Source organism: Buteo buteo, chromosome 3, assembly GCF_964188355.1.
Source record: "Buteo buteo chromosome 3, bButBut1.hap1.1, whole genome shotgun sequence".
Classification (NCBI taxonomy): domain Eukaryota; kingdom Metazoa; phylum Chordata; class Aves; order Accipitriformes; family Accipitridae; genus Buteo; species Buteo buteo.
The window spans coordinates 34,896,237-34,918,356 of NC_134173.1; the positions used below are offsets into that span (position 1 = coordinate 34,896,237).

At 34.5% G+C, this 22,120-nt stretch overlaps 1 protein-coding gene across 5 annotated transcripts in view; it reads right to left on the reverse strand.

Moving 5' to 3' along the window:
• Nucleotides 1-228: 228 nt before the first annotated feature.
• Nucleotides 229-22,120, reverse strand: part of RB1CC1 (RB1 inducible coiled-coil 1) — an 82,656-nt gene continuing 60,764 nt past the window's right edge. For 4 of the 5 annotated variants that reach the window (XM_075023283.1, XM_075023284.1, XM_075023285.1 and 1 more), the window contains 9 exons: nucleotides 17,842-18,001; nucleotides 16,029-16,137; nucleotides 15,668-15,908; nucleotides 11,805-11,856; nucleotides 10,419-10,466; nucleotides 7,158-7,216; nucleotides 5,203-5,339; nucleotides 2,224-2,294; nucleotides 229-1,866 (listed from right to left, as the gene is read on the reverse strand). In XM_075023283.1, coding sequence (XP_074879384.1) covers nucleotides 1,789-1,866; nucleotides 2,224-2,294; nucleotides 5,203-5,339; nucleotides 7,158-7,216; nucleotides 10,419-10,466; nucleotides 11,805-11,856; nucleotides 15,668-15,908; nucleotides 16,029-16,137; nucleotides 17,842-18,001 — 955 coding nt within the window. In that variant the 3' untranslated portion in view covers nucleotides 229-1,788. The remainder of the gene's footprint in view (nucleotides 1,867-2,223; nucleotides 2,295-5,202; nucleotides 5,340-7,157; nucleotides 7,217-10,418; nucleotides 10,467-11,804; nucleotides 11,857-15,667; nucleotides 15,909-16,028; nucleotides 16,138-17,841; nucleotides 18,002-22,120) is intronic. The other variant, XM_075023286.1, reaches the window with a different exon arrangement.

The window sequence follows — 22,120 nt, forward strand, 5'->3', positions numbered from 1 at the left end:
TGATAAAAAAATACTGCATCGTGATTTTTTTTGCTTCAAACCTGTTGTATAGATCTATACGTTATGTACATATTTAATACTGGGCAGTACTCAACTTTGGTAATATTGTTCTTGAAGAACAAGGCACATTTTTTGATAAGTAATTTTAAAAAGTCAGTACATCAACTAGCAAATTTAACCATCAGGTAAGAATGCAACTTGACAAAATGACATTCTGTTTTCCAGAGATCAGCTGTCTTAGATTTATTTCATCAAAGGTGTGATACAATTACAAGCCCATGCATTTCATAAAAATATGAACTTAGAATTGTCATGGAACAAAATTTTAAATAACACATATACAGTAGTTTCTGGGTATTCAAGTGGACTGGTTAGTCTGAAGGAATATTATTTGCAACATATGGGCAGAAGCACTGACACTTCCATGGGATCATTTCTTTATCTCTTCTCCTCCTCCACTCCACACCTTCTGAAGATAGATCACAGTTGAGTAACTCCATGGATTAAATCCTAGACATAAGCTCATAGTTGAATCCAGAATTTCACTTCCTATTGGCTACACATTTATATTACATCTTTTTATACCATTATTAAAAAAATAAATCAGACTACATTTTTAAAATGTAGCCAGTATAACTATTTTGAAAAATGTAATTTATCCATTTAAGATGCTGACAAAATTAATTTCTGTCTACTTAAATTCTTTATCATTACAAGGTAATTTTTGTAATTCCTGAACGTTGTTGAATATTAATGCCACTTGTAGAAAATTTAGGTATTTCTATGTAATGAAACTGCTGGAGGAATCGGAGACAAGCTGCAACAGATTAACATGAAATAAATATTATAGATAGTATTTAAAAGGCACACAAATACTTCAAACACATACAGTTTCAAATCTTTATTGTTTTAAAATTCTACATGTCTTTTACAATTACAATAATTTGTTACTTAAATGACTCTTGTATGGTTAATGTACAATGAGTTTTTTCCTGAAACTCAACCATGAAATACAATTTCATCAATATGATTTTTCTAAATAGATTAATACAAGATTTCTGTTTTGTTGGGAAGAACAAGTGCTTCACTTTGAACAAACGGCACAGGTGACTTCCCTTCAGAATCTGTGATCAATCCATCGAAAGTGCTTTTGAAGATTGCAGATCTAACTGTGGCTGATTTTGAAAATCAGCCTATCAAATTACAAGTGGTTTTTTTTTTTTAACATTAAAGAGCATTTTCATGTAATGAAACAAGTTGCAGTAGTTATTTTTATTCATCTACTGAGGCAAACTCATGTTGAAGAAAAATTATATGATTATCTGCATGCAATGAACACTCCTCTTTAAATAGCTGATGAATTTTACACATATAAAGAACCTGTTAAAGAGTGCAAGTACTTTGATAATGATTTCACAAAAGGACGTATGCTGGTAATAATGGTAACTAACATTTAACATCTAAATACAAGCTAATGTATATTTAACAGGCAATTAACATGGCTTACAAGCCATGTTTCATGTGGTTGCCCTTTGAGAAAATGAACTCATTTGGTCCACACTCCTAAAGTTATCTGGGTAAAAAAATTGGAACAGTTAGGGCCAGAGTTTTTGATGAAATTCTTGTTTCTAAAATGTGACCTGTTAAAAAGTAAAAGCAGTACATCAATGACATATCTTGTCACATGACCTCAGTATAAAAAGATGGCCTGGTATTTGGAGCGATGAACGAGCACTGAAGGACAAGTCAAAAAAGAATGGAGACAGAACGAACTAAAATTTTGTTGTGTTATACTTTCTTGTTCCATGGTACTGCTTTCACTCTGTAGAATTTTGTACCCAAAGGAACTTTAAATCTGTTTTGTGCCTACAAAATAAAAAAATAATCAGATTATATTAGAAATGTGGGATTATTCCTCTGATTTTTATATTTTTAAGCAGAAACTGATTCCCACCCCTCAGCATTTATGAGACCCTTTGGAATCTGCCCAGAACCGTGCCAATATGGACACATCTACCCATGCCACTGCTCACTTACTCTTTTTTCTAGTTCCCCTTCTCTTGTTATTCACTGACTGAAAAACAGAGCAGGAATGGCAGAACCTAGGGCAATTTTCATCTCACTTATTATGCAAAGATAACTCTTCACAATCATTACAAACATTAAAACTGACTTTCTTGTCTGTTAATTTTATCAGATGATTTTCCATTACTATTCCCTTACCTTTTTTGCCTGGCAATATTCCTTTTCCATCACTTTTCCCAGCACCCAAGGTCTCCTAGATGCACCTGAAGCTAAAGAGACAGTATATTTAATAGTTTAGATAATCAGCTACAGGGTATTACATTCAATATGGTTAAAGATTATTTGCTAAAATGATTTCATTGAAAGCAAAAAGTCTTCAAAAAACCCCTTTTTTAATAAATTAACAAAAATTAAATAACTTCAGACATCGAGACAGGTCACTGGCATTTTCAAACAAAAAATTTTATTTTTTAGTTTAAATTTTGTTTTAAAAGTTAACATTAGAGGAGACAAAAGCAAATCAAAACTGAAATTCATTTAATGATTCAAAATTTTTCTCATTAACCAAGCTTGACCTTTTTGGTCTGATTTAAGGTGAGAATTTCTTGAAGTATTTCAAAGGATAGAAACTCTTCTGTAGTCAGCTATTATTATTGCCCTTACTGAAACATTTGATTATTTTTCTGTATTAGTGATGGAAATTAATTCCTCACAAATAATCATTTTAAAGCCCTACAAGTCTGCTAGTTTTGGTTGCAGTCTTCTGAGTACCCAATACTGTTCAGAAAGGAGAAAAATGAAAGACCTTAATAATAAACTGACAGGTCAAGAAAGCAACAGTGGACATAAACAAACTTTCAGCTTCTATCCATTTCTGTAACAGTAAGGAAATGCATATTTGTCTTGAATTCCAAGAAATTCTATCCATTTTACTTGCTTTGCTCTTTTCTATCACTAATCACGGCATGAAGAAAACATCAAAACAGACAGAAGGAACAGCTCACATATGCTCTGCATAATACTAAAATCAATGCTTTTCTAAGCATGACTATTTATGAGATACTGTATCTAGTGACTAGAACATGAGTCACACAAGAGCCAGAGTTTGAAATTTTAATCTTACCCTTCAAGATTAATCTGGCTATTGATAATGGAGCAGATTCCGTTCTACTCCACACTCGTACAAATCAGTACAAAGTATTCATGTCTGGCCTGAATGCTCTACAACTAATATTTATATTACAAAAAAACTTAAGTTTTTTTTTCCTTAGATTTGCAGATGAAAACTTCCATATCCCGAAGATAAGGGACAACACAGAAACCATGCAGTCCTCAACCAATTTCAGTGTTGTCATAGCATTCTAAGCGCTCTTAATGTAGACAGAGACAACCTACAATAGCCTAGATCTCTGACACTTAATACTGTAGGTAGATCTATACGGAATTATTAACTTGATATGTACATGTTGGTACAAAAGGACAGGTTTAGATGCAACATTTTGGCAGCCCTTAAAACAATAATTTGCAGTACCTAGCTCCATGCCAATTTTAATCTATACAAATAATACTAGTGTTCTGGGTTTTATTCTCCCCACTTCCCCGATGCAGAAATAGAATCAAGACATGGTTTCCTGAAGTACTAAGCTAGGAACAAATGTGTTCCTAAAGCAAATGGTAAGTCTTCATGTTAGTTTTATGTGCAGTTTTCTCAAATTTGAGACTAACTCTGGTTAGCAAGTGGTAAGGAATGGAGCAAGCTAAGTCCATTTGAAAACAGACAGGTCAGTGAACTGTGTACTCAGCAATGTACAAACTAACATGGCTTTTACCTTATATATGTAAACCAACAGTAAGAAAATCAATCACATTTCACATATTTATGTATGCACTAGTAATGCCATAGTTCAGAATATATTACATCTGTAAGAAACATAGGAGTTCTTCCCACATGTTTTGCAGAACACACATGGCACAGATCCTTCAGCAGTCTCAGAATTCAGGTAGAGCTTGGTGGTCTTCTGGAGACTACACGATTTTTTTTAAGAGCTATCATCTTTCATCATAACTGAAATCTACAATGAGTCTGCTCATTGAAAGTAAGTTGACAGCTTCTGACATGCAATAACATATAGGAACTCTTTCTGATAAATTAGAATTAATGCAAAATTTTCTTTTAAAGCATGTTCTTAGACATTTCAGCAAAGTTGGGAGTGTGGCTGGGTTTGCAGAACATACTACATGTGATAGTCTAAAGACGTATACGTGATTCTATTTCATGTAGCACACAGTTTAGTGCAAAGCATTGTTATTTTTCCTCATTTAAAAAAAGAGGACTTCAATTTAACTAAGTTTACATAGCTGCCAAAAAACAGCCAACAAATAACCTGATGATTAAGGGAGGAAAAAAGCAAATGTGCCATCAACCTGAACATAAGCAAAACGTACAGAAACTGTTCTCTGAAAACTTATGAGCCCTGCTAAACACCGTTTAAATTTGGTGGAAAAACTTTGCCAGAAAAAAACATTGCTTGCAAATCCCCATATACTGTGGTCTACATTCTGTTATTTCAGACATATATTTGGGTTCATAAATTTCAGTCACTTTGCAGAAGATGAGCTACAGAGAACAAATTTTATCCAAAGATAATCTTCAAAAACATCATAGAATCAGTTATGAAAAAATAAGAACAGAGCATGCAGTTTTGACAGAAATGTTACCTTGAGTTTTGTATTTACTTTCCTTGCCAAAGACATTGAAAACATAAATCCACATACAAAATAGGCCTGAGACCTACACGATTATGCATTATTATTCATGCTACTGAATAGCTAAGCAGCCTGATGGGAATGGTTTCCCCATAGACATGTTAATCTACTCTGTGTGTGTACAAAATTGGCATTTTCTCTCCCCCCCCCCTTTTTTTTTTACAGCTTACTTTGAAGATGCACATATTTTCCCTATTTTTCCAAGATATTAACATCTATATCAATTTTTTATTTAAAATGTTCTGCCTTGAAAGATGTTTAGCATCAAAACAAATAGCAAAATCTACAAAAATAGCTGACAGCTATCTGTATCGCATTCTTCTCATATTTATCACATATATTTATAAAATCACTTACTAAGGAGTGTTATTTGTAAGAGGAGATAATAATTGAAAGTAATCTGACACTTACCACACTCACCTGGTTTGAGATCCAGGGCAGCAAGAGATTCTGAGTGCAAGAAATACAAGGTTGGACTAACAGTAAATAATACATAGTTGTCATGCCTTTCATCCAAGATAATGAGAACCAAATCGCCAACCTGAAAACTGGAAAAAAAAAAAAATGACGGAACTTAACTAAAAAAAGCATAGAAGCTTAAAACTACATTAATTACAGTACAATTTTTTCCCAAGTATTGCACAGACTGAGACTTAGTTGAACAGCAGCATAGATATTTCTACTTGTTATGCCAACTCATATACATTTTATATTTTCTGAAGTCAACAAAACACTCTACCTTTCAAAGAGTGTTTTTGCAATGTTCTTCTACATTGATCAGCTCAAATTATTATTTAAAGCAAAACTGTCCTTTTGAAAAAAATAAACAGAAGTATCTAACAAAATACTAATGTTTCAATTCTGTATTATTTTTATTCACCAATACTTATGGTAACGATCACTGTACCAATGTTAACAAACACTCTTTTGATGTTTTAAACTGAAGTCAATTAGAACACAGAAAAATACAGCAAAACATTTATGTAGCTATTCAATCTTAAAATTTTAAGCACACAGGATGAAGAAGGGATGAAGTGTTCATCTTTGATCAAAGGGTTAAAAACAAAAGAAACACCATGGTGACTTTACATAAGAAGTTTCAAAAATCTGTTTCTTCCTGACACCAGGATAAAACACAAGAAGCCACCAAGTTCTCATGCCAAGTTTCAGTAACAGAATTCGGAGACCTTTTTCTGTCTCCAATTTCTGTTTCGCAGTGCAAATGTGTTGAAAGTAAATTATTTACCCATTAATGAAATGAAGTCTAAAATAGCTACAAATTAAGCATTAGACCATGAGAGGGCTGTAAGAATGAATATTACCACTACTCTGGGTATGGGGGAGCAAGTGGCAAAGAAAGGGGAAAACTCTTCCATAAAAGGAGACTGCAGATACATAGTCATAGATAAATAGGTAAATCTAGAGAGAAATTTAGCTTATCTTCTTTAAAGTTCACTTTCAGATTAAACAAACAATACTCCAAGCTTTTCTGCCTGGATTTATTATAATGACAGACTATGCTGACTTAAATAAAGACATATCTGTTGGACAGATGAATTCTTCTTTCATGACGTTTTCCTCACCAAAGACTACCAAGAGAATTGCCAGAATATTCAGGTGCTCACAGGAAAACCTGATTCTGCACATACTGACCTTGTTACAATAAAAATGCAATTTGGTGTAATTCAGAAAACATTAAAGGAATAATCTGTGTTGGATTTCTTTCCAAAAACATTTTTTTATATTACTCAATTATCAGACTGATAAATTACTGAAGAACAGTTGTCTATAGCTTTCATGTTTTGCAAGAATTACTATTTCTTTTTCCAGCAACAATTCTACATGCAGCTGCTAACAGATTGATAATATCTAACAAAATATTTGAGTTAATTTCATTTCAGTCTGTCAAGGTAAGCCAAAAATTTTGAAGGCTTCAGGAAGGTAAAACTTCTCTTCAAATATAATGGAGCACTACGCATATTCAGGATAAACAAGATTCCTTCTGATTTTTCTCAGCATGATTTCAAGAAGGTCACAGATAAACAAAAAGTAATCTAAAAGAAAGGAAGGATTCTAGAAGTCCCATGAGGTATTATCCTTATGAACCATGTAAGAAAGGTAGAGAATTCAAGAAAGCCACCACTACGCAGAATTCATAAAGGCCTTTTTTTTGTTTAAAATAAAGGGTTTATAAAATTTGATTTATGCCCAACCAACGGTTCAATAACTGACAGCTAAATGTATAGAGTTGACCTACATATCTTTTCACCACAGATCAAGAACAGAAGAATTGTGACATTCTTTAACTACATACTTATTATTGAAGGCATATCCATCTGTTTATATAAAAATTAACATGTACTTACTCTCTAATTGCTATTTTTTCAGAATGTCTTGAGGATACTGATGACATGCTCTGGGACATCTATTAAAAAAAGAGAAAAGCTATAAAGTATTGGCAAGCTATGATGACATTTACATTGCAGGTAACAATATGGTTAAGATAAATCATTTATTATTGATTTCAAACAGTGTCTATTTTGGCAGATCTTATATTCACTCAAGAAAATACACAAGTCTGTCATCCTGTTCTGTAGCAGGTTTGGTTGGTTGGTTGTAGTTTTGGTGGTTTGCGTTTTTTTGTTTGTTTGTTTGTCTGTTTTATAAATAGCTACCTTTGAGTATTAAATTTCTTGCATAACTGACTTCTCCCTCATTATTTAAAACTGAGAAGTGCTTTCCAGATCAGTGCCACTGAAGATTTGTTCCGAACATACACAAGACCTATAATATAGCTGTGCACTCTAACTCAGAAGCCACTGGCATTCTACAAAAGGCTGATGGTAAAATATTGGAGGGCAAACATGTTTATTGTAGTTAAACTCTGGATGTTGAACTCGATATAGTCTCTCAGTTTTACTAAGGACTGTCACTCAATCTAAAGTTTACTGTAATTGATAGAGCAGCACTCCCTGGCATAAAACTGCAAATTTACTAAGACCAAACAAAGTCTCTATTATGTAAGGCTTTGGACATAATTTAAATCTGTTTAATTAATACTAGCACATGAACCAACTTCAAGAGAATAAACTAGATGTAAAAATAAATATAAGTGTACATACACTTTCTACAGTAACTGTGATAAGAAATGAAAATGGTCAACGCTACTTTGTATCTACAAAGGGATTATATAGCCTACATAAATGCAAGTAGACAGAGGAGCTGATCTGATGTCAATGTATCCACTTCATCACCCTTTGGTGACTTTCTTAAAGAAGAGACAATTTGTAATTGCCCTGTAGAAACTCTGACTAGAGGTCCTGCAGTTTTTCTATAGGTTCCTACTTCCTGCACCGTTTATACATGCTATTCAAACCTAGATTACTCATACTTGAAGTTTAGCACATGATTTTTCATCTGTAACTCAAACATTGTTACCTACAGCATATTTCCTATTGTCAGTCTTCCTCCCCACTTCCCCGGAAACAGTATCAGCCTGTCTTAATATGAGCTTGAAGTCTATTCCCAGCTTGTTTTCTTAATTTCTTCAAAGAATGAGCCCAAACTGAATGCAGTACAACACAAAAAGCTCTCAACTTCTGATGACATTTTCAGCAGTTTTCTTTATGGGGCCCAACTTCATATCAATTTTTGTTGTTGTTGTTGGAGACTACATTTCTTTGACTTATTCACATTGTACTTCTCTTTCTTGAAAAAGTTGCAGCTAACATGAAAGTTGTCAAATGTGTATAATTTGCTTAGATTGTTCCCAAAAGTGTTTGAGAGTTCTCTTCACATGTTAGAACCAAAAATTTTCTGTTTTTTAAAAGTGGAATGTTAAATTAAAATGCAAACTAGCTTGATTTCTGTATTTTTCATTAATTTCTAAGTTTTAAGAAAAACACAACAAATTAGAATGTTAAAAATATTTCCATTAAAACTCAGTAAAGAAATTTTTATGAGGAGAGTTCTATTAGCCTTTACACAGAAAAAAGGTTCCCTTTGTCAATAATTCATATAAAGTAACAAAAATCCTGCAATAACACTCCCGGTATTAAAACGAGCTCCTTTTATTTTTTTTATTGCTTGCAGAGGTAACCCACAAGTTTTGCTGCAAAGGCCAGGGATCTGAAAAGATTTTCTTTTATTGTGCAGCACCCCTTCTGGGTTGCTTATCTGAAGTAGCTCTATAGAAATAAATATTGGTATGTAAGTGCTGATGTGTATTTCAGCTTTAGAAGAGTATTGGGAAGGAGGGGGAAAAGAAAGAAGGATGAAGAGAAAAAATAAAAATAATTTATTTCATCTATGATATAACTAATTTATAAGTAAGGAATTGAAAAGATATTATGTTCTTATGCCCATTTAGAAACCAATTTTCAATTGCTTTAAACACCAATGAGCTGCCAATTTCTCCTACATGGCTTGGTATTAATCATAGCAACAAAAATAATTTTGTATTTGTCTTGTATAACACCATGTTTTCTTCAATTTCGTTTTACTCTGAGATGGCAAGAGATCAAGAGTTTAATTCAGGAAATCTACAGAGAGGTTTAGGAGACTGTCCCGTATGGTTTGAGTTGTATTGTAAAAACTACACTGAAATAACTTTTGTGCACTTCATTGACATTCTAAATAAAAAATTCCTTTTCTAAAATATGCTTTTAGGTGTCTTGCAGTCCTTTCTTATGCCCTGCTCTAGCAGGGTTATTATGTACAGGTTTTAATATGGAATGGAAAGTGTTTGGAAAAAAATTGCAATTTCACACCTGAACATGTAGCAGGAATAAATTATATAGTAAATTTCAATCTTATACCAGACAGAAAAATGGCAGGTCCTACTGGAGAAACTTATCAAACACTTTTGCTCTGAAATGTAACTTGCAACTACACAGATATCAGTTCCTACCAAACTCCTGGATATCACCTGTCACTTAAAGTGAGATCTCCATGGCTGGTCCAACGAATAAACTACCAAAGGATTTGTCTGTTTCCCATACACACAGTAATTTTTTTAAGACTTAAGGTTGAGACCTGGCAGCAAGGATAAACTGTGGATAAATAAGAGGAGAAGGATTCACAGCACAGGAATCAAGGGAACTCTGTCACTATATTCTTTTTCCTTTCATAGGCATTGACTATTATTTGAGTGTTTCAGTTTAAGATGATGACTGTTTGTATTTCCAGTTGCTAGGCAGAATTAAAAAGTTTGACGCCTTACAAAAATGACAGGTGCAGTTTCTAATCTCCAAGTTATTGTTAACACTCCTAATTATGCTTATTGTACATGCATATTTACATTCTTGTAAACTGGCCTTCAATATACTGTTGATGAAAAACTGAGCCATGGCATCACTGAAATTAACTCCCCGTACCCCAAGCCTGGATGGTCTGTGTTCTTCGGGAGTATGTCTCTTTCTCTCCACTCCTGTGAATCTTTTCCATGAGAACACTGCTAAGTTGAGATACCCCTGAAAGGTTATCAGGTTACCTATTTGCCACTTGCCTTAATGCTTAAAACTTTTGAATTTAATAAAAACACATTTTTAGATTTTAACAAACTTAATATTTGTAAGCTTTTCTTATTTTTTCATGAGACTTAAAACATGCATTGCACAAATACTTACCAATCTTTGATTTAATCTCTTATTTTCCTCTTCTTTCAACTGCAAAGTCTGAAAGAAAATCTTATCTGATTATACATTTTTTAAAAGTTTTGATATGACCAGATCAGACTACTTATACAATATACATATTTACTACAGCTTTCATTTTAAAACAATATCAAAACACCTTTTGAACAGACATGTAAAAAAATTTGAAGTCTAGCAATTAACACAGTGCTACAAAACCCACTGCTATGCTATGCTTATCTTAATACTCATCCTTCTCAAGTTAGTGTCATGGTTTAGAAAAACATTTCACTGATAGAACAGCAAAAGAAATGTAATATATCACTATTTTATATAGCTTCTACCCGTGACAAATCCTTTGTAAGCAGACGACAGAATAAAGCATGTAAGTGCTCCTAGTCAGAAACATCCAGCCACTTGCATCATACAGTGCCACAATTCATTAACGGAAAACATTTATGTTCTCTAGCTGATCACAGATTTTAGTCTAACTGATTATAGAAAGCTGAAAGCTAAAGACACTTTTTTTTTTTTTAAAGTCAACTTTTCAAGGTAAGAAAAAGGCAACTGGAATGAAGTTAGATATAACTAGATAGTTAAAAATTACTAGAATCTGAAAGATTCCAGTATACTAAGGGTTAATCTAGCCTTTTAGCAAAAATAACTTCTATTTCATCAAAAATGTTCAATTATTCAGTGTACATTGAAAGCTATGCTCAAAATAAAAGTTGTAACGGAAGTGAAAATTTAAGGTATGTATTTGGAAGAAGCAGCGGTGGCGAGGTAGAAACTTACAATTCTAGCCTGTAGGACCATGACAATTGCTTCAGAAAACTGTTAACTTTAAGCACATTCATAACAAGTGTTATTTCACTTTTTACAGAAGCAATACTGTCAAGATTATAATGCACCCCAGGTAGAATGAAATGGATTTAAGTAATAGCAGCCTATGAGGAGAAATGATCCATTTCCAAGAGAAACAGGTAAATCAGTCTTAATTCCTGTCCAGCTGCTTTGGATGCCTTAATTTGAAAAAGTAATCAAAACTTTTTTTTGCTACTGAAATTCCCTAGATCAATGACGTCTCACTCCTAAGAAGAAATATTACACCTGACTCATTCATACTACAGCCTACATAAACAGAATAAACAAACTTTAAGCTAAGCCAAATATAATGTATTAATACTTACTTTGAATTACTTCAACAAGTTATACTGATCTGAAACAAGTACAATGAAAAACCATTCCCTGGAATAGTATTTATAAGCCTTGCAGATACTATATTGCATCAGAGTATATAATTGACCACAGCACAACTGCACACATACATATTTATAAGTACTTAATTGTAATGCTTAACCGCACAAACAATCTACTCACTCTTTCTAACAACATTATCCTCTGTTTTTCTTCAGACATATGGACATTTTCACTAAAAGAGCAAGAAGAAAATGGACAGGTTAAAAATGAAATTTCTTTCCAACAAAAATTATTTTTCCCACCCCTCCATTGTCACTCAGTGAAGAGTGCCATATATTTGCTAGCACAGAGGGAACAGCACAGAAAGATACCTTAAGAATCAGCATTGACATTTCTGGCAGGTTTGGGGGGATTTTTTTCTTTTCTTTTCTTTTTTTTCTTTAAACCCAAGCAGCTGCTTTGTTGCAACAAGCTAGTGAATTTTCAGTCACCAATTAGTTTATAGTTACATGGGGCCATTTCTGCATATTTTGCATTATTTTAAAAACCTCAGGATGAAAGATACAGCTCCAAATGCTTTGGCAGTTAACCCTCGATATTGCAGTTCAGCTCTACAATGTTGTATTTTCCTAATCTTTGTAGTTTAAAGGCTCTGTGCCCTGGGACTCTCTGGTAGAACATGAACTTGCTAACCGTCTCTGTTCATCTGAGAGATAAACTGAGCACTGGGGCATGATAAAATAATGCTAACACCCTAATAAGGAATTTCCTAAGGACACAGAGAGTAATACCTGATACAATTAAAATACAGTTTTGAAGACAGGTTAATAGGGAAGAAACAATGTATTTTGTAGTCCAAACTGATTTGGTTGGAGAAAGAAAACAGACAAGTTTTTGGACATATAGTCCATTCATCCAGTCTGACAAAACACGCTATAAATCCAAGGAAAATGCCAAGTAGAACTAATAGATTATAACTGAGCCATGCTACTCATTCCTTCATTTCAGTTAAAAGGATGCTTAGCCTTCATGTAACAGGAAGAAGTCAACAGAAACCTGTAATAATTTCTGCCTACTTATTACCTGACTTTTAGTACATTGAGCCAAAATTTTTTGTTCCCACACGTATCTTCAAGGTTTTTTTTTGTAAACCTGCCTTGAGAGTTCAGAACTAGAATGATTACTGTAAGAAATAGTTCTCCTTCTAAAGACAGAGTATTTAACTGTTTTATTGATTATCAGTGCAAGTTTAGTTTGGTAAGCAACAACTGTTTTCATCCTTGCTTCCACAAAGTTTAGTGCACTGGGCATATTATTCTCGGTTAGGCAGCATACATTGTGATAGGCACTGATTAAAGTGAATGCAAATATATCTAACAACTCTGCTTTTGCTTCTCTGGCAAAACCTCGTTCCACTTGTGTGTTTCCCACTCAGGTTCATCACTTCTGTGAGAGGTAAGCAGAAGTCTGGGATTGTTCAAAAAGCTAGTGGCACAAAAGTGAGAAAATGCATAGGTTGCAATTGCTTAATAATCTTCCACAAAGATTCTAGGTGAAGGGGTAGCAACCAGGAGCTTACAGTCAGTTATTCTGCTTTCCTTTCAACAACAGTAAAAATCTGCAAGCTGTATCAAGTGGGTGATTCAAAGATGCATCCAATTTGTTCAGGTAAGTGTTCTTAATGAGCAAAAAGAAACCTTTAATCATATTAGGGGTATAATGAAATTCATGTGGGATTCTAAGCTTTTTCCCATGCAAATGAATACAACATTATACTGTACAGTTCTGAAACAAAATCAGACAGATATTTCAAGAAGCCTCAGAAATAAGAGAGAAATAAGAGCATAAGAACTTTTGTTTTATTTTAAATAAGATGACGAGATCCATCTTCCCAAAACATCTCATTGCACTGAGGTAACTAGAAATAAGCACGTTTGCTGTTTATTGAGGGTAACATGACACAGCCTGTGATGTTTATCAACTTCACAAATGAGAAAGTCTACGGGAGGATCAGGAGAAGAGAGGAAATCTGACAATGCAGTCATAATTGAGGTATTAAAAGTCTATTAAAAAACTACTGCAGCTGTAAAAGCATAACAGAAAAAATTCCATGTGACTGCTAATATTTAGAAGTGCCTTCCAGTTCAAATCCAAATTTCCTTAGACATTGTAGGAAAGGATCTTAAAATGAGTATTCCTAGTATAAGAGAACTAAAGAAATGCAATCTTCTACCACAAGGAGGTAGAAAGTGTTATAGCATGAAGAACAGTTCTCATGAATTAGTAAAAAGTACTAAATGTTGACTATTTCAGTTTTCTTAGGCTGCTATAGCAGAAATATACTGTAGATATTTTTTCCAGTTTTCCCCAGTTTCTATATGGAGTTAAAACCACAATTGGAATGCCTTGGACAAAACTTCTTCACCCTTTTTTCTTGAGTTCTCTTTCAGTAATCTATTCCGAATGGATTCTCATGCTGGACTAAGTACAATAACAGCTGAGTATCTTCTAGAAATGAGTCCTATTTTAATGCACATACATCATGTGCTATTCGTTTTGCCTTACTCTAGTCCGAAAGTACATATAATAGAACATGCTCATTTTAGTACAGAATTTTTAAGCCTAAAATTCTACATTTGTCAAGAGAAATTTAAGAAAATTAAGATAATTGAAAAAAATTAGGTTTTTTGCATGCATCATCATAACCCCTTCTCTTGGAGCATGAGACAGTCTTTACTATTCAAAAACCTTTATAAAATTACTTTAGGTACATTTAAATTAAGAATCAAGGCTCTGAACTTGATGCTTATTTTCATGGAAGTCAGTATTGAAAAAACACAAAATACACCTGCATTAGGCTCGATTTTTGACAACAACCAACAAGATAACTTTGTACCAGTCAGAATTATTTAAATTCTGAAGACTTTATAGTCATGCACTAGGACCAGATCACAAGTCTACTAGATTTACATGTAGGCTCTTAATTTACTAGGCAAGGCATTATAAGCCAGTAACAAAGTGCACTGCTATTGTAGGGCACCCAAAATAAGAGAATATAGTGAAATCGATGACTGCAAAAAACCTCCATAAATTCCCTCTGATCTCTATAATCACCTCAGTATTTCAAGCACAGCTTCAGACACCTACCTGCAAACTAACCGCTGCGTAATTATACCTCCATACAAGAAGGGTGATAAGCAGTTAAATATATGCATCAACATAATGTTATTTGAATCTGTTGTAAATCCAGATAATCAACCAGATCCAAACAAAATTGAACCAATCTTAAGTGAAAAGTTTAGTTTGAAGTACATAAGTTGCTTGCCCTAGCTGTTTTCCTCAAGTAAGGGTTTAAATAATTGCAAAGTTTTTTCCCAGTCTCATCACTGCCTTCTAGTAAGTCAGCAGTACCACCACAGCTGACGTTACTGATGATTCAGAAGTTATGCAAACAAAGAGATGCTGAATACCTGTCCTTCTCTCCAATAGTACAAAACATCAATCCATCAAGGCCACTTAATCAGCCTGAGTCTTATTACTTGTTTGGAATCCTGAGGATTCAGCCTCATTTCTACCAAGCATACCTATCACCGCTTCCTCTTTATCAAGGAATATCATTATGCTGTCTTACAGCAGACACGTACGTGAACAATCAAAATTTTTTTTTTGTTTTTTTTTTTTTTTTTAAATGAGAGCCAGCCACTGTTCAAAAGATATGCCAATAACATGCAGCCACCCAGCTCATTCACCATTACAGTTGTTCTCCTGTTTGACTTACACTTCATATACTTAGGTCTATTTTTTCACCTCGTAATTGTGGGGGCAAGTTTCACCTTTAAGATACTTCTAAGTGATCAAAACCACACAATTCTGATGATTGTGACACCACAACTGTATGTATACATTTAAAAGAACTTTTTTAGCAAGAACAAAGGCAGGAGGAGCATGAAGTGGAAATGAGCATGTTTAACAACATCCCACAGCACACATTTAAAGAACAAAAGCATGCTTTGCATATTTCTACTACAAAGCCCCATACTTACTGCACAGCCATCATACTGGTTTCCATTGTGGAGTCCATTCTTCCTTCAGCTGCAATGTCAGAAACCAATCTGTCTGTGTCAGTGGGAATATCAGCTGCGCAGGCTCCACAAGCTTCTGAAGCTGCTGCTGAGTAGGTAGGTGGAGAAAAATTACTACTTCTCAGTTTATTAACTTCTTCTTCAAGCTTTTTCTTCTCTTCAAGTAAGCGAGCTCGATCTTCAGAAAGCGTTTCAATCAAATCTATGACACAAGTGAATAAAAATTCTTTTAATAACAGCAGCACTAAGGATCAAAACCAATCTGTAGTGAGTGGATTTATCCTATTAGAAAAGATGAATTCTTCTTCAGAACTTTGCTTACCCTTATCTTTTTCTTGCTGTTGTGTAAGCATTTTTAATTTGTCACTAAGATCATTAATTATGTTTTCTTTTTTCATTTTCTCTCTTGCCAGAACAGTGTTAAAGGTGGTCTGAAAACAGAAAGAAGTACTGAAATAAGAAATGTACTGTATAAACGTAATGCAAACTACATCACTAGAACAAAAAAGTACAAAAGATATCCCGCTTTTCAGTTTCCTACATTATAGTTAAACAAGGAATTAAACTTGTTTACATATTACTTTGGTGAAGAGATAACACGTTTATACATTTTGTTTTGAGGTTTCTCTGTAACAATTTTTTTTTATCCCTCTGGTTCCCCCAAGCCCAATACACACATGTAGTATAAAGAAATCATCATTAAAAAATAGTAATTTGTAAGTTGCTGGGTTTTTTAAACATAATGCTTTATATTCCAGTTTATATATGACAGTTGCACGTTTTATATTAAAAACAGTTACTTTAAGGATTAAAATGGTTATTAAGACAAAGATGCACTGCTGTTCTGGTTTCAGGTGGAATAAAGTTAATTTTCTTCTTAGTAGCTGGTATAGTGTTGTGTTTTGGATTTAGGATGAGAATAATGGTGGTAACACACCGATATTTTAGTTGTTGCTAAGCAGTGTTTAAAATAAGTCAAGGACTTTTCAGCTTTTCATATTGGGAAGGGACACAGGAAGGACAGCTGACCCAAACCAGCCAAATGGGTATTCCATACCATATTACGTCATGCCCAGTATGTGATATGGGGGGAGCTGGCCTGGAGGCACTGTGGCTCAGGGATTGCCTAGGTATTGGCCAGTGGGTGGTGAGCAATTGTACTGTGCATCACTTGTTTTGTGTATTCTATTATTACTATTATTTTCCCTTCCTTTTCTATCCTATTAAACTGCCTTTATCTCAATCCACAACTTTTACTCCCCCCCCGCAATTCTCTCCCCCATCCCAGTGGGGTGGGGGGGAAGTGAGCAAGCAGCTGCGTGGTGCTTAGTTGGTGGCTGGGGTTAAACCATGACAACTACATCAAGAAATCCTTTCTTACTGTTTAAATGCAACAAAGCTGTAGATAATAGCTGTTACTAACAGAGATTTAATTTAAGAACTGAAGACTCATCTACAAAATCTGAGAGATTCAAGATGTTTTGAAAGGAAAAAAATGTGTGGATACAGATATAATTATTAATCCAGTGCAATATGATTTTGTATCGAGGTGTGCAGTACACAGTGTTTCTAAGTTTATTAAGTAAAATGCAACATTTGCTTTGAACCACCAAAAAATATAACATTTGCTTTTCAAATGGTACCTGCCCAGGCTAATAAAGTTTAAAAGCCATTAAGTAGCATTCCAAGTTAAGTAGTATTTCAAATAATTAATTTTGTGTTGTCCACAAATTTTGTGTTGTTAACTTAAACTCTACTTAACCAGTATCTTTCTGGAGTTCAAGAGATTAATGGATAAAAATTTACAGCACTAGCTTAACTTAAGCAAAACAAGTCACAAAATTACAAAAATTGAAACTGGATTGCCCAGTTCACAGATATTTAAGGAGGCATTTTTTTGATTGGTTGGGGTTTTTTTTCTTTTTTTTTTTTTGGTTGGTTTTTGTTTTGGTTTTTTTTTAATGCTTAACTGTTGGAGTCCATTAACACATCATATGCTGGCTCCAGAAAACAGCGCAAATTTAGAATGTGCATGTGTTACACAGCAAAAAAAAACCCAACTCCATAACTTTGAAACAGCAAAAGAACACATAATTTTCATGGGAGCAAAAGTAATAAAAGAGAATCAGCTTTACCTGCTGTTCTGCAGTGAGCGATGTTCTGATGTTCTGCATTTCTTCATTCTTTCTTTTCTCTTGTTCTTCAAGTTGCTCTAAGAACTTCATTTTTTCTTCATGAAGCTTCTCTTGAAGTTCAGCAACCAAGCTTGACTCAGCAGATGATTCAGTGGGAGGACTTAAAAGAAAATGTTTAGGCTTTAAACTTGCAGCATATAGAGTCCCAGAATACATGAAATAAGCAAACACACAAGAAGTCAGAACTTTTTTGAAACATTTTTTCTGAAATATGAAATAAATACTGTATTCTAATTAAGTTATTACTAATCTTCAATTCTACTTTTTAATCCTGAGCTCTTATCAAATTCTTACTCCTGGGCATTCTGTTTTTTAGTGTACTACACTGGCTTTAATTTTGAAGTTTTTTTGAGGAGGGAAGTTTTTGTTTTCACTTTTCTAACAAAACAGAAGTTGTGGAAAGCAGTAAAAAAAGAGGAACAATGACAGTCAACTCCCTGAACATTCTTAGTATGTCAAAATGCAAAGCCTCCAGAGCTGTCAAGTAATTAAAGCAATTCAGCAATAAATCTGATGCTAAGGAATTCAGATGTGAAACTTAAAACTCTGGGTTGCAGAATCTGGGGGATAGCAGTCGAGATCATAAAGAAAGGAAAGCATCAACAGTCATTGAGGCAGGAAGGATAACAACCTTAAACAGCTCTTGAAACAGGCAATGTTACACAGGCCAAATATTCTCCATCACTGAACCAAAAGCATTAACTACGCTCTTCTGTGTTTTGGCTTGAATTATCAAGAACCACCACTGAAAAACATCGGGATAGAGAAATCCCTTTGTTGGGCAACATTTGTGAAAAACTGTATTATTTTAAATTTCTATTATTTATCTATACCAGAACAATCTTTAATATAAAGAAAATCCCCCCAGACCTAACTCTCCATCTACGTACATATGTCAGTGGTTTTCTCTGGTCAGAGCAGCCTGGAGGTATGGTCTCCTGATGTTAGGTAGGCTGTGCTGAAAGCAAAACATCATGTGCTAATATACTAACATTCACAAGCGCAACTCTTAACACTAAAAATGCTCCAAAAATTCTTCTTGCTTCACAATGCAAAGCTGCTCTGTTAAGACTAGGGACTACAGAACCTCAGAGACACCAGAAAGATTCAGCACGGAGAATATGAAAGAAAACTGAATTGCAGAGGAGGCAGGGAACCTAAATACCGATTGCTGCATACTAGATGCGTGTTTGGGCACCCATGAAGCGACCAGTTCCAGCCATTTCTAGAGTCTTTGCTTAACCACACGATCCAGCACATACTCACCTACCTCTGTTTCTGCCATCAATTCTCCCTATCAAGCTAAGAAACCACAGTATAAGTTTGTCTGAGAAGTGTAAAGAAGAGGTAGGCCTGCACCTTACTTCAACAAGCAAAAAAAATCACTCATATTATTCCAGTTTATCTAAATGCCAACTTAATAGATCAGCCGAAACCCAAAGCTCTTAGCCGCACTAAACCAAAGCAGATATCATCTGCCTCTCAGATAGGCTGCCTGGACTACTGACTGCAAATGACAGCTGAATGAAGGATATTGTTATTCTGCAAAGGATGCTAGCACATTAACAGTTTTTAAACCTCATCACTGCATCAGGTATTGGGTTTACACATTTAATCTACAAAGGTCTCGACAACTATGGCAATAGTGACAATGCCTAACTTTTTTTAGTGTTTTCAAGACACCAAATACACATTTCTTCAGAGATTGGGATTCCTTTGCAAGTAAACACTGTACTACTCTGCTCTAAGATGACAAATGATGCATTTAGCAACACTATCACTGTTCTATCACATGGGCATATACTGAAGATACAAACTGTTGTACAGTAGCTAAGCACTCAAAAAGCCTGTAAGAAGTGGTAAATAAAGCTCTGAAAGCCTACTGAAGTTCTCAGAGTGGCAAAACAACCTTTGAATTTCCAGAAATCAGAAGTAAAATAAGCAGAGAACAAAGCAAGTCATGAGACACTCAGGTAAATCTTTTTTGTGTCACTGAGAAAGCATTTTCCTGATGGATTTAATTTCAATTTATTTCTAAATTAAGCCTAGCTATGAGAGAGAGCACGTGCTCTACAGAGAAGCTTCACTACTGCTGGTAGTCTGATAGAAGTGGCTGGACAATACCACGGCTGGAAGACATCAAAGCTGTAATTCAGTTTTCAAAGCAGTGAGGATTCCTATTCTATTTTTAATATTCTTTAAAACGTTATCAATCTTTTTACTAACCAGCAAACTGCTTAACAACGGAAGTCATTACAGAAATTGCATTTTTCAGTTAATCTTGGCTAGTAAACGCTACATACACAGAAATATTAAATAGGAGAGTTACAACTGCCTTGCAGTTTTATTATCTTTCCAAATCATGACGACTTTAATTTCAGGCACATTATAACCAAAACACATTCATTTTCATATGTTGGTAATGCACGGGTCACAAACATTTCTTTGTCACTTCTAAATTTTTTTTTTTTTTTTAGTTTTCATGTAAGTTCAAAAACTAAACTCCTGATACCAGTGCAACACTTGGGTCAAATTTAACAACTCATCTCCCTGTCCATGCCTTCTGGATGGCTAATGTAACATTGTTCTTGCAGAAAAGGACATTTATCTGACAAGCATATAGGCACATGCCAAATAAAGTTGGTTTCTCCCATTACAAGTTAACTGCTAAACAATGACTGAGTGAGGATAACAAGTCGACTCAAATTATTGACATAGCTTGGGGTTTTAGGAACTCAAAAACCAAACAGCTAGACAGTGACTTTGAAATATTAAGACAGATTCACTTAACATATGCGCCCTCTGGAGTCAAAACACATCATGTCTTTATTCCTAGAGAAAAAAAACTAACAGCAGATTGAAGGCATAAAGAGGACCCTTAGGAAGCAATATATATTTTCATGTCACATTGAAAATTAAATTACTTGACAGAACTCATAACAAACTACTAATACTTCTTTAGACTGAAACAGATAATATTTCTTTGAAATACATTACTATATCCATTTTATCCAGTTTGTATAAGAATCTGTGCTCAAAAGTTGTTCAAATGTAAGTGTAGATGGTGGATTTTTTAAAGTCTAATGACACAGCTACATCGTCTTCCTGTTGAGTCAAGTTTTTAAAACTTCTACAGTGCATTAATACATATAAAAGGAAAAGAACATAAGAATTTATCTTTTTTCCTCCTCATTTCACCATATTTCATTAAAAGAATATTTTGTTCAATTAAGGGCAGTTCTTAATTTCATTATAACCCAATCTTAACTCAAAAAACGTATTATTCTCTTGATGTATTTTTTCGTACACTGACATACAAAACACAGACACTGATACAATATCATTTAATGATGGATATGTTCGTATCAAAATCCTGAGGTAATGGGACCGAAGTGGGTAATTCAAGTGAAGCAGGTATTCAGATTTCCCTTGCACTATGTAAGTGAATTGTGCACACGTGTTGGACACTCTGGATAACTTCCCCTCTCCTTCATTTTTTTTTTTTTAGAATTTTTTTTTTTTAACATTACATTGATATTGAAAGTTGAATACAGATTTAAGTTAGCATTTATGTTCTGCAGTACTCGTCTGGCTTTTATGCCCATTCTGTCCATTTTATTGTTCTTTTCCCATTTCACATACTTGGTATATCATAATACTTCGAAAAAAGCTCCATTTAGGTATTGTACAAGCAAGATCTAGCTACTGCGTTCCTTCACACTACAAGAACATAAATGACAAATTCAGCATTTCAAAATAGAATATTGTTTCTAAGCAGTAGTCACATAGAAAAATTCTACTATTTCTGTTCCATAACACCATCATCTACTCTGTTGACAGGCATACTCCTTGAGAAGCTAGCGGCTCATGGCTTGGACAAGTGCACTCTTCACTGGGTAAAAAACTGGCTGGATGGACGAGCCCAGAGAGTTGTGGTGAATGGAGTTAAATCCAGTTGGCAGCCAGTCACAAGTGATGTTCCCCAGGGCTCAGTATTGGGGCCAGTTCTGTTTAATATCTTTATCAATGATCTGCACGAGGGGATCGAGTGCACCCTCAGTAAGTTTGCGGATGACACCAAGTTGGGAGGGAGGGTTGATCTGCCTGAGGGACAGAAAGCTCCACAGAGGGATCTGGACAGGCTGGATCGATGGGCTGAGGCCAATCATATGAAGTTCAACAAGGCCAAGTGCCGGGTCCTGCACTTGGGTCACAGCAA